Raw genomic sequence first — 14,531 nt, forward strand, 5'->3', positions numbered from 1 at the left:
TACAACAAGCCAAGGAAAATTAAGTTCAAAAGGCAGTGCGTCTCCTCTGCTTGATTCCGCGCATGCATGGAATTTTGTGCGTCGGAATTGTGTACACATGATCGGAATTTTCGACAACAAAACTTTTTTGTCGAAAAATTTGTGAACCAGCTCTCAAATTTTTGTTGTCAGAAATTCCGACAGCAAATGTCCGATGGAGTCTGCACACGGTCGCAATTTCCGACAACAAGCTCCCATCGAACATTTGTTGTCGGAAATTCCGATCACGTGTACGCGGCATTAGAATGCTTTCAAAAATATATTTGAATTGTTTATTTGTGTATCAATTTACAAAATGCAAAGTGAGTGAACAGAAGAAAAATCAACATTTGGTGTGATTACCCTTCAAACCAGCATAAATTTTTACACCCACCTACTTTGTATAGTTGAGATAAAATGGGGTTCCGCGCATCCTAACACGCAGACATGGTGAAAAATAGTAATAAGTGATGACAAAGAAGAGAGCAAAAAAGCTCAATGAAATCAAGTGTTAAAGGTGAAAAAACGTCCAAAAATCAGAATTCAAAATAAAGTCGCTGGAGTTGAATCAATAACCATGATAAAGTGTCCATAAATAGGATGAAAAAAATAAAAATAAAAAGTGGTGATCAAATAATAGTTCAAAATGTGCATAAGCTGCCAGAGAAATGGAACTAATGTGATCTCAGAACAATCCAATAAGAAGTGTTGCCAGACGGGTATAATGCTCCCTCCCTGGGCTCCCGGGACTCTTACCTCCACGCAGATAATAAAGTGCATCCACTATTGGTATCACTGACAATCCTCCGTATGTAGACTCCACCAATCCTCCTTAGACATCCATGGCTGGATCCTCAGTCCGTCCAAACAGTAATCGTGCCCAAGAAGAAAGCAGGGGAAACAAAAAACAGAGGAGGGGACTCCAATCGTGAAGTAGTAAACACAGGGAGATTTTAATAGAGGAAAAAACCTGCGCTTACATTCGATCTAAAATCATACAGCAAAGAAATTTCAAAACGAGCGGCGTTTCAAGCGCCTGTATACGTCACTCCAGGTGTACGTCCTCCCGTCCAATCCCTACGCGTTACGACACGTGTCACGTGTCTTCCCCAGATGAAGACACGTGACACGTGTCGTAACGCGTAGGGATTGGACGGGAGGACGTACACCTGGAGTGACGTATACAGGCGCTTGAAACGCCGCTCGTTTTGAAATTTCTTTGCTGTATGATTTTAGATCGAATGTAAGCGCAGGTTTTTTCCTCTATTAAAATCTCCCTGTGTTTACTACTTCACGATTGGAGTCCCCTCCTCTGTTTTTTGTTTCCCCTGCTTTCTTCTTGGGCACGATTACTGTTTGGACGGACTGAGGATCCAGCCATGGATGTCTAAGGAGGATTGGTGGAGTCTACATACGGAGGATTGTCAGTGATACCAATAGTGGATGCACTTTATTATCTGCGTGGAGGTAAGAGTCCCGGGAGCCCAGAGAGGGAGCATTATACCCGTCTGGCAACACTTCTTATTGGATTGCTCTGAGATCACATTAGTTCCATTTCTCTGGCAGCTTATGCACATTTTGAACTATTATTTGATCACCACTTTTTATTTTTATTTTTTTCATCCTATTTATGGACACTTTATCATGGTTATTGATTCAACTCCAGCGACTTTATTTTGAATTCTGATTTTTGGACGTTTTTTCACCTTTAACACTTGATTTCATTGAGCTTTTTTGCTCTCTTCTTTGTCATCACTTATTACTATTTTTCACCATGTCTGCGTGTTAGGATGCGCGGAACCCCATTTTATCTCATTTATATATTTGTGTGTATTGTAAACACTTCAGGTTTTGCAGCACCTTATTGTTACACCTTGTTTAGGGTTTTATTCATTAAGGGTCCATATTAGCGCAAAAGCACTATCACTTTATATACTTTGTATAGTTGCACAAAGTCAGGCATTTAGTAAAATTAGAGTCGGATGTAAGATTAACCAATTATAGCTAACATGTGCTAATGATCATCAATTTTATATGTAAGTTTAAACACATTAACTTAACCAACTTTCTACGGCCGCAGTGTAGATCCCAATTGCTGGGAGGCCGTGTATATATGGCCTTCAGCCACTGGGGGGCGCGTGGGCGGCGCGCGCGCCCGCCCGCCACATCATCACTGAGATGCCGATGCGCGTGCCTGGCGGCCGCGATGTCCGCCAGGCACCCGCGATCAGCAGTTACACAGACAAGGATGTGGATCTGTGTGTATAAACACACAGATCCACGTCCTGTCAGGGAGAGAGGAGACCGATGCTGTGTCCCTTGTACATAGGGACACAGATCGGTCACCTCCCCCTTCAGTTAGAACACTCACTAGGCTACACATTTAACCCCTTCCTCGCCCCTAGTGTTAACCCCTTCCCTGCCAGTCACATTTATACAGTAATTAGTGCATATTTATAGCACTGATCGCTGTATAAATGTGAATGGTGCCAAAAATGTGTCAAAAGTGTCCGATGTGTCCGCCATAATGTCGCAGTCCCAATAAAAATCGCAGATCGCCGCCATTACTAGTAAAAAATAAATAATACAAAATAATAATACTTATGTCCCCTATTTTGTAGGCGCTTTAACTTTTGGGCAAACCAGTCGCTTATTGCGTTTGTTTTTTTTTACCAAAAATATGTAGAAGTATACGTATCGGCCTAAACTGAGAAAAAATATATATATATATATATTTTTTTTTTAAATGGGATATTTATTATAGCAACAAGTAAAAAAATATTGATTTTTTTTTTTTCAAAATTGTCGCTCTTTTTTTGTTTATAGCGCAAAAAATAAAAACCACAGAGGTAATCAAATACCACCAAAAGAAAGTTCTATTTGTGGGGGAAAAAAAGGACATCAATTTTGTTTGGGAGCCACGTCGCACGACTGCACAATTGTCATTTAAAGTGACGCAGTTCCTGGAAGCTGCAATTTCGCCTGGGCAGGAGGGGGTTATAAGTGCCCAGTAAGCAAGTGGTTAACTGAAATAGAAACAGCTGTGTAGGAGGTTTTAAACTGGGCGAGGAATAGCCAAACTCTGCCACTAAGGTGAAGTTGTAGACAACAGTTTCATGCCACAGGTCATACACCATGGCAAGATTGAGCACATCAACAAGACACAAGGTAGAAACATCAGCAAGGTCTCTCCCAGGCAAAGATTTCAAAACAGATTAGGATTAAAGATGTCCTGTTTAACCACTTCCCTACCCAGCCATAGTAATATGATGGCCGCAGGAAACTCAGTTCCCGGCCCTCTAGGGGGGGCGCGTACTGCATCACTCGGGAGCCGATGCTCGTACCCGGCGGTCCGCAATGTCTGCCGGGCACACACAATTGCCTGTCACACAGCAGGAATGTGGATCTGTGTGTTAACACACAGATCCACGTCCTGTCAGGGAAGTGGAGGCAAATTGTGTGTTCCTTTTACAGAGGAACACCGATCAGTCACCTCTCCCAGTCAGTCCCCTCCCCCCACAGTTAGAATCACTCCCTAGGTAACACATTTAACCCCTTGATCGCCCCCTAGTGTTAACCCCTTCCCTGCCAATGGCATTTATACAGTAATCAGTGCATTTTTATAGCACTGTTCGCTGTATAAATGTGAATGGTCCCAAAATAGTGTCAGAAGTGTCCGATATGTCTGCCACAATGCCACAGTCACGATTAAAATTGCCGATTGTCACCATTACTAGTAAAAAAAAATAATAATAATAATAATGCCATAAATGTGTCCCCTATTTTGTAGGCGCTATAACTGTTGTGCAAACCAATCAATATACGCTAATTGCGATTTTTTTTACCAAAAATATGTAGAAGAATACATATTGGCCTAAACTGAGGAAGATTTTTTTTTTTTTATTGGGATATTTATTAAGGCAGAAAGTAAAAAAAAAAAATATTGATCAAATACCACCAAAAGAAAGCTCTATTTGTGGGGGGAAAAGGACGTCAATTTTTGTTTGGGTACAACGTCGCACGCATTGTCAGCTAAAGCGATGCATACAGAATCATCAAAATTTCATATGGGTACAGTGTTGCGTCACATCGCTAAAAACTGAAAATTGGCCTGGGCAGGAAGGGAGTCAAAATGCCCTGTATTGAAGTGGTTAAGAACTTTTCAAGAAGCACAATAAAACTGGCAATGTTGAAGACCGTAGACACACTTGGCCATGTAAACTTAATGCAGCAGATGAAAGACACATCATGCTAATAACTTCCCATTCGACCTCAAAAGATGTTCAGCTGTGCCATCAGGACAGAACTGTTAGAAACCAGTGGAACTCAGGTGGACCAATCTACTGTCCTTAGAAGTCTGGCCAGATGTGGTCTTCATGGAGGAATAATGACCAAAAAGCCATGCCCCTGACATGGCAACAAGGCTTAGTGGCTCAACTATACACAAAAACATTGATATTGGGGTGCAGAAAAATGGCAGCATGTGCTCTTGATTGATAAGTCAAAATTGGAAATATTTACCTGTAGCAGATTTGTTCGCTGGAGCGCAGCACAATAATGGGTATTTGCAGGCAACATTTGTAGCATGGTGGAGTTTGCTTGCAAGTTTGGGGCTCCATTTCTGGAGTTGGAAATTTAGCCAGAATCAATGTTGAGAAATACAGGTGGATACTTATTCATCATGCCATACCATCAGGTAGACGTGTGATTGGCCCCAAATTTATTTTGCAGCAGGACGACTACCCCAAACATACAGCCAATGTCATTAAGACCTATCTTCAGCATAAAGAAGAACAAGCAATTGATAGTTTGGCCCCAACAGAGCCCTGATCATAACATCATCGAGTCTGTCTGGGATTACATAAAAAGATAGAAGGGTTTCAAGCCTACATTGATGCCTCGTACACACGGTCGTTTTTTGTGATGAAAATAAACCATCATTTTTTAGCATGAAAAAAACGATGTTTTTCAAACTTCATTTTAAAAAACTATGTTACCTACACACCATCATTTTTTTCAAAATGCTCTAGCAAAGAGCGGTTACATTCAGCACGTACGGCGGCACTCTGTTCCATTCAAGCTCACGTCATAACTTGCTTCTGAGCATGCACGGGTTTAAAAACGTCGTTTTAACCTACACACGGTCATTTTTTTATGACACAAAAAACTACTTTTTTCAGAAGACATAAAACAACGTTTTTCCCACACACGGTCATTTTAAATGACATTTTTAAAAATGTCGTTTTTTTTCATCTCTTTTCATTCTTTCCTAGCTTCTTCAAAAACTGTGTGCAAGTGTACCTGGAAGAATTGATGCTGTTTTAAAGTCATAAGGTGATCACACCAAATATTGATTTGATTTGGATTTCCCTTCTGTTCATTTACTTTTCATTTTATTCATTGATAAAAATAAACAGTTTCACTTCTATATCTGAAAGCATTCTTAATTTAAATACATTTTTAACACTTGCCTAAAACTTTTCCACAATAGTGTATATACAATGATACATAGATGCCTTCTGTTTTTGGGCAGATATTTTATGTGCTATTACAATTTTAATTGTAGAGATCATCTCTTACAAGTGAGCCCATTTTCTTTCCAGCTTTGTAGGTTCCTTCTGAGCCTTGTAAAAGTCATAGAGAGGCTGTGAAGCTGCTCAGATAACCTTTACCTGAAAGCCATTTGTCAGCTGTAACAATTGAAACCAGGCTTATGGCTGCAGCTGCAGCCTGATCCATGTATAACTGCGTCCTGTGGAGAAGCAAGTATACTGTATATACATACACTGGGTGGGACGGTGGGCAAGCATAATACTCTTTTTAAGGTTGTCTGTTGAGCTCAGTGTCGTAATTTTCTCTTGCAGATCTCTAATGTAAGCTTCCAGGAGGGCAACCTGCTTGCATCTTTCACAGAAATATTCATCCTGGAGCTGTTGCTCCATTTTTGTATACATACACTGTGCAGCTATTATATTCCAATAAATCTATTGAATGTATCATGCTGCTTATTGGTTAAGCAGTCTTTTTAGAATAATGTTATTTGATAACCTCTTTCAGTCTTTAAGATTTAGTTAAAAAAAAGCAATGGCAATGAAGTGTGGTTTATTCCAGCCTCAAATAGTATTTTTCTTTAAAAACCTTTATACTGTATCTATTTTAGTATACAATGAAACGTAAACTGAACACTGTTAACTGTTGTAATTTTGGAAGAATAATATCAAAAGGCATCTTATGCACACGTGTGAACAGACACGTCCGGGACACAGGAAAACACATTAATGCCTACTTGGCAAATCCATTGGCAGTTACTCTCAAATATAATCTTGTTTGTGTGAGAAAACATTGGCCGGCACAGCTACAGAGTGAATTTCAGTACAGTAGATAAAACACACATTTAAACAAGTGCCAAAATTGACATTGTCTTTGTTATAGAGAATTTTATTTTTCAGACATAAATACATGATTGTTCCCCTTGAGGACACAATACAGTATACTACTACACCTAATATAAGAATGTTTTTGTAGGTGGGAAATAAGAAAATAATGTATGTAGTGAGTTTAAGGTTAAGTTCCTGAAAGTGTTTTTTAGTGTTATTTATAGTAGAAAGAAAAGTGCATGAGCTGCTCTGGCAAGTAAATGAAATGATAATGGCATAATACAGATGTACACCGGAATACTGAGAACACAGAAAAGTTTTAAATAAGCCAGTAAGGTAAAAGAGCAAGACACTTATGTGTCACTCATGTACATTTAGCCTAACGGACAAGTCTGCATTATTTTAATGCTAGTTTTTATTTTTGTGTGTGTGTGTGCATTTGTCTCCTGTTCATTTTACCATTTGAAGTAAAATTAATGTCAGTTTGTGTTTAAAACGTATGTCAAGGCAAAAATAAACAAAACAAGCATAGGTAGTACATATTTGCAATATATGCACATTTCTCTGTATTAAATCCCTTTAAACACCCTGCAAATACAGAAAATTACCTCTTAACCTGCCAGAAGTACACTCAGCTCCTAAGCACTGTCAGGGGCTGACGCACAGCATTTTGTGGACTGAGTGTTGTCAGCACTTCCCTGTGTATTTTTCTTTAAATTGGAACTTCACCCAAAAGGGGAAATTCCGCTCTTCCTCCTTCCCCCTTCTCTACCATAATTTAAATATTTTTTATTTTGGGAAGGGGTACCTAGTTTTGGCAGGTACCCGCTCCTACTTCCGCCCACAACCAGAAGTTTGCCTACCCACCCACTACTTTCTGGGACACACCACAGGTCCCAGAAGGCTGCGGGACCATTCACAGGGCACAGAACAGCTTGCACATGTGCAGTGGGAAGCGGGCTGTGAAGCCGCAACAAGTCACAACCGACAATTAAAAGGGACCAGAAGACCAGTGAAGAACCAGCCCAGGTGAGGACGGCACTGGATTCCTGGACAGGTGACTGTCTGTTTAATCAAAGTCAGCAGCTACAGTTTTTGTCGCTGCTGACTTTTAATTTTTTGGAACTCGGCTGAAGCTCTTCCTTAACTACCTTATCACTCCCACTCTCAGATCACCACGACATAAAGACTAATGTAGTCCAAGATGAGAACTAGGAGGGCTCTGTGAAATAACATAGGACATGTGGGGATGACACATGATAGTTCTGAATTTCTGACAAGATCAAGTGCTTTTTGCACATATTAAACAATTGTAACAAAATACCTCCAATAGTATATTAAACAAACCAACATAGAGAAAAAAAAGAGAAGTTCATTGTTGTGGGTTGCAGTTAAATAGTAACTCTGCATGTGACTATGTTCTTATGCACCATAGGAATTCTATAAACAATATAAACATAGGTGGTAATGTTCTTAAAATGGCATCTGAAATAATAATACAAATAAAATAATGAGAACACAGCTACAAACCCTTGGTTATTGGTTTGTGTCAGTCCCTTGATACATACCTCTCAAGGTACATTTTCTTTGTTTCTTCAGGCTTAAAGCAGTCTACCTTAAAAACTAAAATTATGAAACAAAATGCAATATATTATTCTAAGTTTAGAATGCTAATCTTTTTAATAATATGTATAATTTTAATTCTCTCACCCTTTTACATTTCCCTAGGTGCAAGACATTTGTTTCAGCCATGACTGCCGATGGGTAGTGGTGAGCACCCTCCGTGGCACCTCCCACGTATTCCCAATAAACCCCTATGGTGGTCAGCCATGTGTCCGGACACATATGTCTCCCCGCGTGGTAAACCGCATGAGTCGATTTCAGAAGAGTGCAGGTCTGGAAGAGATTGAGCAGGAACTGACTTCAAAGCAAGGAGGCCGCTGCAGTCCTGTGCCAGGCTTGTCCAGCAGTCCTTCTGGCTCTCCTTTACATGGTGAGTAGTATCACTGCGGCTGGAGATTCCACATGGGTGGGCATTCACAGTATTCGTGGTGACTGCTTACTGTAACTTGTTATTTAAATGAAACCATGTTGAAATGCAGCTGGGAATGCTCTTTTTCACACCAGTCAGCAGAAAAAAAATATTTTTACTTTTACTCATGTATGCAAAATCTGTTTAATAAACTATATATTCAGGAGTCTAAGAATTACACATTTTACAGTACAGAAGTTTTTAGAATCTTTGACAAAATACTTTACTGAGGTGGATATGCTGGAAAAGTTAGGTTCTGTTTTTATTCATATCTTCAGTCTTTGCTGCAGATATATTAAAATATAAACTGTTGTCTTCCTTCTTCCCTTTGGAGAGTAAAACAAAAGCAATCTTGGCTGCTTAGATGAGTTGGAGAATTAAAGGAGAACTCCAGTAAGCAGTAATTATATTAAAACTGTACGCTTCACAAAACCCCCTGTGTATTTTAAAATGATTACTGTACACATTACTCTAAAGCAGTGGTTCTCAACCTGTCTAGTGGCGTGACTCCTTGATAAAATTTCCCAAGTTGTGGGGACCCCTAACAGTAAAATTATTTTACTATCGTGGGTTGTCAGCACCCAAGGTAAGACAAGTAATTTGCGCCCCTAACCCATGGACATCTAGCATTCTGATCAGCCAACTTAGGTTCTCTTGATCAAGGCCATCTGCTGATCTGAGAACTGTAGTGGGGACTTTTAATGGCAACTACATAGTGTTACTCACTGTGTCTCCGACTTTGTGATTTCTCGTAGCAGTGACCCCTATGCTGAAATCAGCAGATAGGGTCTCCTCCTGCCCCTCCCACTTCACATTCCTCACCAGTCCCTGCCCCCCAGCTATGCCCCGAAATAAATGGGCGGCTGTGAAGAGGCTGACTGGATGGCTGTAGGCTTCAGGAACAGCCCAGGTTTTGGTGACCCCTGGCAAATCCTCATTTGACCCCCAGGTTGAGAACCACTGCTCTAAAGCCCTGTACACACGATCAGATATCTGATGGAATCTAATCCGATGGATTTTTTCATTGGATATCTGATGAAGCTGACTTTCATCAGTTTTGCCTACACACCATCAGTCAAAAATCTGATCGTGTCAAAACGCGTTGACGTAAAACACTACGAAGAGCCAAAAAAAATGAAGATCAATGCTTCCGAGCATGCGTCGACTTGATTCTGAGCATTCGTGGATTTTTGTCCGATGGACTTCCACACAGACGATCTGATTTTTCTATTGTTTTTTTATCCATGTGAAAAATTTAAAACATGTTCTATTTTTTTACACCGATGGAAATCAAACAGATGGGGCCCACACACGATCGGTTTGTCAGATGAAAACAGTCCATCGGTCATTTTTCAGCGGACAAACAGATCATGTGTACAGGGCTAGACAGTCTTTATTTAAAATCTGTATTGAACTAGATTGCGTTGAAACCCATGTTGTCCAAGCCTGCCATGTAGCTATTAGAGGTACTGGCAACTCATCTGCGACTCAGACATTCTTTTGCTCCATAGCTGCATATATATATATATATATATATATATATATATATATATATATATATATATATATATATAGTATATGGGGTATTTTTTTTTTTGCCTGTACAGGTGGCCACTTCCTGGCTTATACATGTTGGTTTGGACCAGTAGAAGTAGTAATCTGGAGTTATTCCTAAAGGCGTTTTACACTTTGAAATGTTTTTGTTATTTTAACAAAGTATTAGTGTAGTTATTTTCTGTATCATTTGTTTCTTACCTTATAATGATGGACTTGCATTCTGTGGCTGCAGTTTGAAGTGCCATGACCAAAGGGGGATCAAATAATTTGTTTACTCACTGAACTGCAATAACATTTGTATCATGTGTTTTTTTCTGGATTTTTGGTTGATATTCTGTCTCTTTCATTTAAAATACACCTGTGATAATTATAGACCCTTAATTTATTTGTACTGTAAGTGGGCAAACTTCCAAAATCTGCAGGTGATCAGATAATTATTTTTGCCACTATATTTAAAGGAGGACACCATGGATAAAGGGTAGTTAGAAATATTAAGTAAGGAAGCATCCATGTTTAAAGGCAAGAGTTTTGTCAATTAATCTGCACCTGTAAGGTCCAGAGGTCTCTATAGTGTGTATTGCGGTGGGAAGTGAATTTTCAGCATTACCCTCATGTAGCATGAGATCATATGTGTATAGGTCCATGTGGTCTAAACTAGCCTAACTATTCGGGTGTCATAATGACTAAGCATTCAATTGAAAAAAAGGAGGGGGGATAAGGGCAAACCTTGATGGGTGCTCCAGTGCAGTGGGAACAAAGGTAAGAGGAGGAGGCTTTGGGTACATATACTGGATTTGAGGATATGATCAATAAGTTGAGACATTCTTTGTGTTCTACAGATGTTAACCACTTAGGTAATTTTTGCTTAGTTTTGTTATTGTTTTTTTTTTTCTCATACACAATAAAATTATTATGTAGTACCTTTATACTCAGACTGCACTATATACCTGTTCCTTTCTACTTCAGTGTCACCCACAACAAAGCACACTGACTTTAAATAACTTCCTGTGTTCAAATTTCCATCCTGTTTTTTATGCCAATGACCACCTTGTACTCTTCCTGGTGACCCATGTCCATAGCCAAAAGCTTCTACAATGGTCACATAAACATTATAACTGGAGTACAGAGCATTGGAAGAAGGTGGCCTGGTCTGAGGAATCATGTTTTCTTTTACATCATGTGGATGACCAGGTGCATGTGCATCACTTACCTGGGGAAGAGATGGCACCAGGATGTGGTATTAGAAGGCTAGTTGGCAGAGACAGTGTGATGCTTTGGGCAATGTTCTGCTGGGAAACCTTGGGTCCTGCCATTCATGTGAATATTACTTTGGTGTCCATGCCTCAATGGGTCAGGGCTGTTTTAGCAAAAGAGGGGCCAAACTCAATATTAGGTGGGTGGTCATAATGTTATGGCTGATCAATGTAAGGTTTCTGTGTGGAACTGAGACCGTTTTTTACAGTTTTTAGATTGCAGTTGATATTATTATATGAGAAAAAACAACACTAAGCATTTGCATATGTGAAATAACCACATACTGTAACCTAATTTTACCTTAAAAAAACAACATCCTAATATATTATCACTGTATTTATAACTAGCCCAACTACTGAATACATGTGTTGCATTTTTTTCTTTGGCCATTTCTCCTTCTGAGCATGCAGAAGCAGTATAAACTTGCTTGGGGGAAAAAACCTTAGGCTCCATAATGTAATAAAAGCTTTAATTTCCCCTGTGTGTGAGATCTTAAAGATGATGTAGCAAGGGTGGGATTGTCCAGTACAGAATTATTGAGGCTTTTTGGTGCTGCATATAGGCATACATTGTAGCCTGTGTCCAATTGCAAATGATGTAGGTTAGAATATTATTTTTTTGACTACATTTTTACCCTGTGCAGTAATTGGGAGTAATTTCGAATCAGGAACCTATAATTTCACTAGATTAAGTCACCTACACATTCTAACACTATTACTGACCTTAACTACATTTTTAATAGTAATGCAGTGACAGGTCAAATCTTTTCTATGGATCTGTTAGGCTCTAGGGACAAGAGCACACTACTTGCATCCAGACAGAATGCAGAATACATGTGCATGTATTTAGTATCCTATTTTGCTTTTGTCAGTAGTTCATATAACAAATATGAAATTTAATGCGGGATGCAGTATGCCTGAAACAGACATTGTCTGTAAACAATTAGTACAACAGATGTGGTCATTGTACTGTGTCTGACATCACAGAGAGGCCAGGACGGAAGTACCAGAGTGCACCTTTTATCCCGTTCACTCTGGTCTTTGTCAGGGGATGTTACAGGAGATTATTCCTGCTACAGAATTCCTAAATGTTTTTGAAGTCTTAAGTAGATTTTGCATTAAATATGTACCAAATGACCTGTGACTATTTCACTTTGAATAATCTGGAAAAAGGCAGTTTGTTTTTCTGTATAATAAATCTTTAAAAAAAACCTGTAGATTTAAGAACAAGCATTAATTGTGAGCACTATGGACTGGCACTCAACAAGATAAAACAATTGCAGGTTTCAGGTTCTGCCCCCTTAAAACCTGAAGAATACTGCCGATTATAATAGATAGGAGAATTTCTGATTTACAGGGCTATACTATTTTTATGTGGAGTTGTTATAAAATTGCACATTTTAATGAGAACAATATTATTATAATGTGCTATCATCATTATTGCATGATCCTTGTGTTAGTTAGCCTATATTAGGTTTGAAGCTGAGCTCTCAGTTATTCTAGTAGCAAGTTTATCAGATCATATTTTGGTTTTGTTTTTGTACTGGTCTTCCCATTCTCCAGAATAGTGATATTACAGTTTGCTCATCTATACTAAACTGGTCATCTCACCATCACCATGGTGTCCTACATCAGACAACTCTGATATTACATTTAAAGACGCTGGTGGGCTTTTTATTCCAGTTATACTCATTACCATAATTTGCCAATGACAGGAGAGTTATTTTCTATGCTGTACACAACCATACTCCAGCCCACACTCTCAGGGCTCTTAGCAGCTATAGTTTTATAGTTTGTGCCTACGCCTACAGGAAGACACAGCGGGCACTCTGCAGATCCCTTCCTGCAGTTAGTGCTCCTGCAGGTCATTATTTAAATTCCACGTTAACATTACAGGGTCCAGGAATAAGTATATGTCAATCTCCAAAGAGTTAGAAAATATATATGGCATTATAATCTAAAGATAGGGAGGACATTTTAAGCCTAGTGTACACTATTGTTTTATTTTTCGTTCAACCCCATGTGCTTAGGATGAGATCCCGTACTAACAATCTGTTGTAATTATGTTAGTACAGTGAACTCCCCACTGAGCTATTGTGTTTTGATAGGGGGGCAGCCCACAATCTGAACACACTGGCCAGCACTCTCAGACCATGGCCAATTGGCAAACCTTTTTCAATCGTGCCCCTTCGACAGAACACGGTTATTTGGCCAGCTTCTCTCGGACTGGATGACATGCATACAGGCTGAATGTTGGCCAGTTTCTGTTTCACCAGCCGATACCACCTGATTTTCAGCCCCGTGTGCACTGGGCTTTATATGTTTAACATGTTACATGTTAATTGGATCTCCTGGAGACCCTCCAAATATTTGAGAAATGGCGACTTAAAATGAAATAACATTTATATGTCCAGAAAAAAATATTTATCACACCTTCTAACCATTTTGAGATTGACATTGAAAAAGTAGCTCTCTGCTCCAAGCAGCTCCTCCCTACTGGAACTTGAACTCCAGGTTCTGGAGTCAAGCCAGGCCATCTGCACTCACAGACTCAATGCAGATAGAAAGGGCTGCCAAATTAATCACTGATATACACATTTATTATAAGAGCCATCCACAAGCTTGATAATGACCCATCCCCACCCTAGGACTATCCCACGTGTTTCTTCCATATTTGTGGATGTTTTATATAATAAACATGGATGTCAATGAGTTATCTGTTGTGTGGCAGCTCTTTCTGTCTGCATTAACTGTAAAATTTCTGCTGTTTAGCTTTTTGAATTGAGCTTATAGTAATATAGCAATGCCCATTATTTCAAATAGTGCCTATTCAGACCCACATGTGTTTGAAAAATAAATTACATGTATGTTTTTCTTGTACACATCAACACATTATGGGGTCCCACTAAAATTAAAGTATCAGGGCACCTCCTGCCATCAATATAATGGGGGGAAGGGACAGAGAAAGATCATGGAGGTTAAAGCGGTTGTAAACCACTTCACTTTTCTTTTCTTTTTTTTTACCTGCAAGGCAAAGGCATAATGTGCTGTATGCATGGCATACTAGCAGATTATGTGTAAATTACCTCAAAACTAAGCTTTCCAGCAATGCAATGTCTTTGCTGGAGACTACGACCATCTTCACTTGGCCTTCCTTCCGGGACGTCACTTATGTGCATGCGCACGGGAGCCACTGGTCACGGCACAGGGCTCTGAAGAAGTGGCATAGGCGGCTGTTACAGAGTGCATGCACCAGTGATTTTACTGGCTGCAGCTACAGTACAAGTTTAAGAG

At 39.5% G+C, this 14,531-nt stretch overlaps 1 protein-coding gene across 5 annotated transcripts in view; it reads left to right on the forward strand.

Moving 5' to 3' along the window:
- BCAS3 (BCAS3 microtubule associated cell migration factor) overlaps window positions 1–14,531 on the forward strand; it is a 1,469,256-nt gene that overhangs the window by 484,684 nt on the left and 970,041 nt on the right. For all 5 annotated transcript variants that reach the window (XM_040336914.1, XM_040336915.1, XM_040336917.1 and 2 more), the window contains exon 15: window positions 8,124–8,388. In XM_040336914.1, the coding sequence (XP_040192848.1) occupies window positions 8,124–8,388 (265 nt within the window). The remainder of the gene's footprint in view (window positions 1–8,123; window positions 8,389–14,531) is intronic.

This window comes from Rana temporaria, chromosome 2 (genome assembly GCF_905171775.1).
Source record: "Rana temporaria chromosome 2, aRanTem1.1, whole genome shotgun sequence".
NCBI lineage: Eukaryota > Metazoa > Chordata > Amphibia > Anura > Ranidae > Rana > Rana temporaria.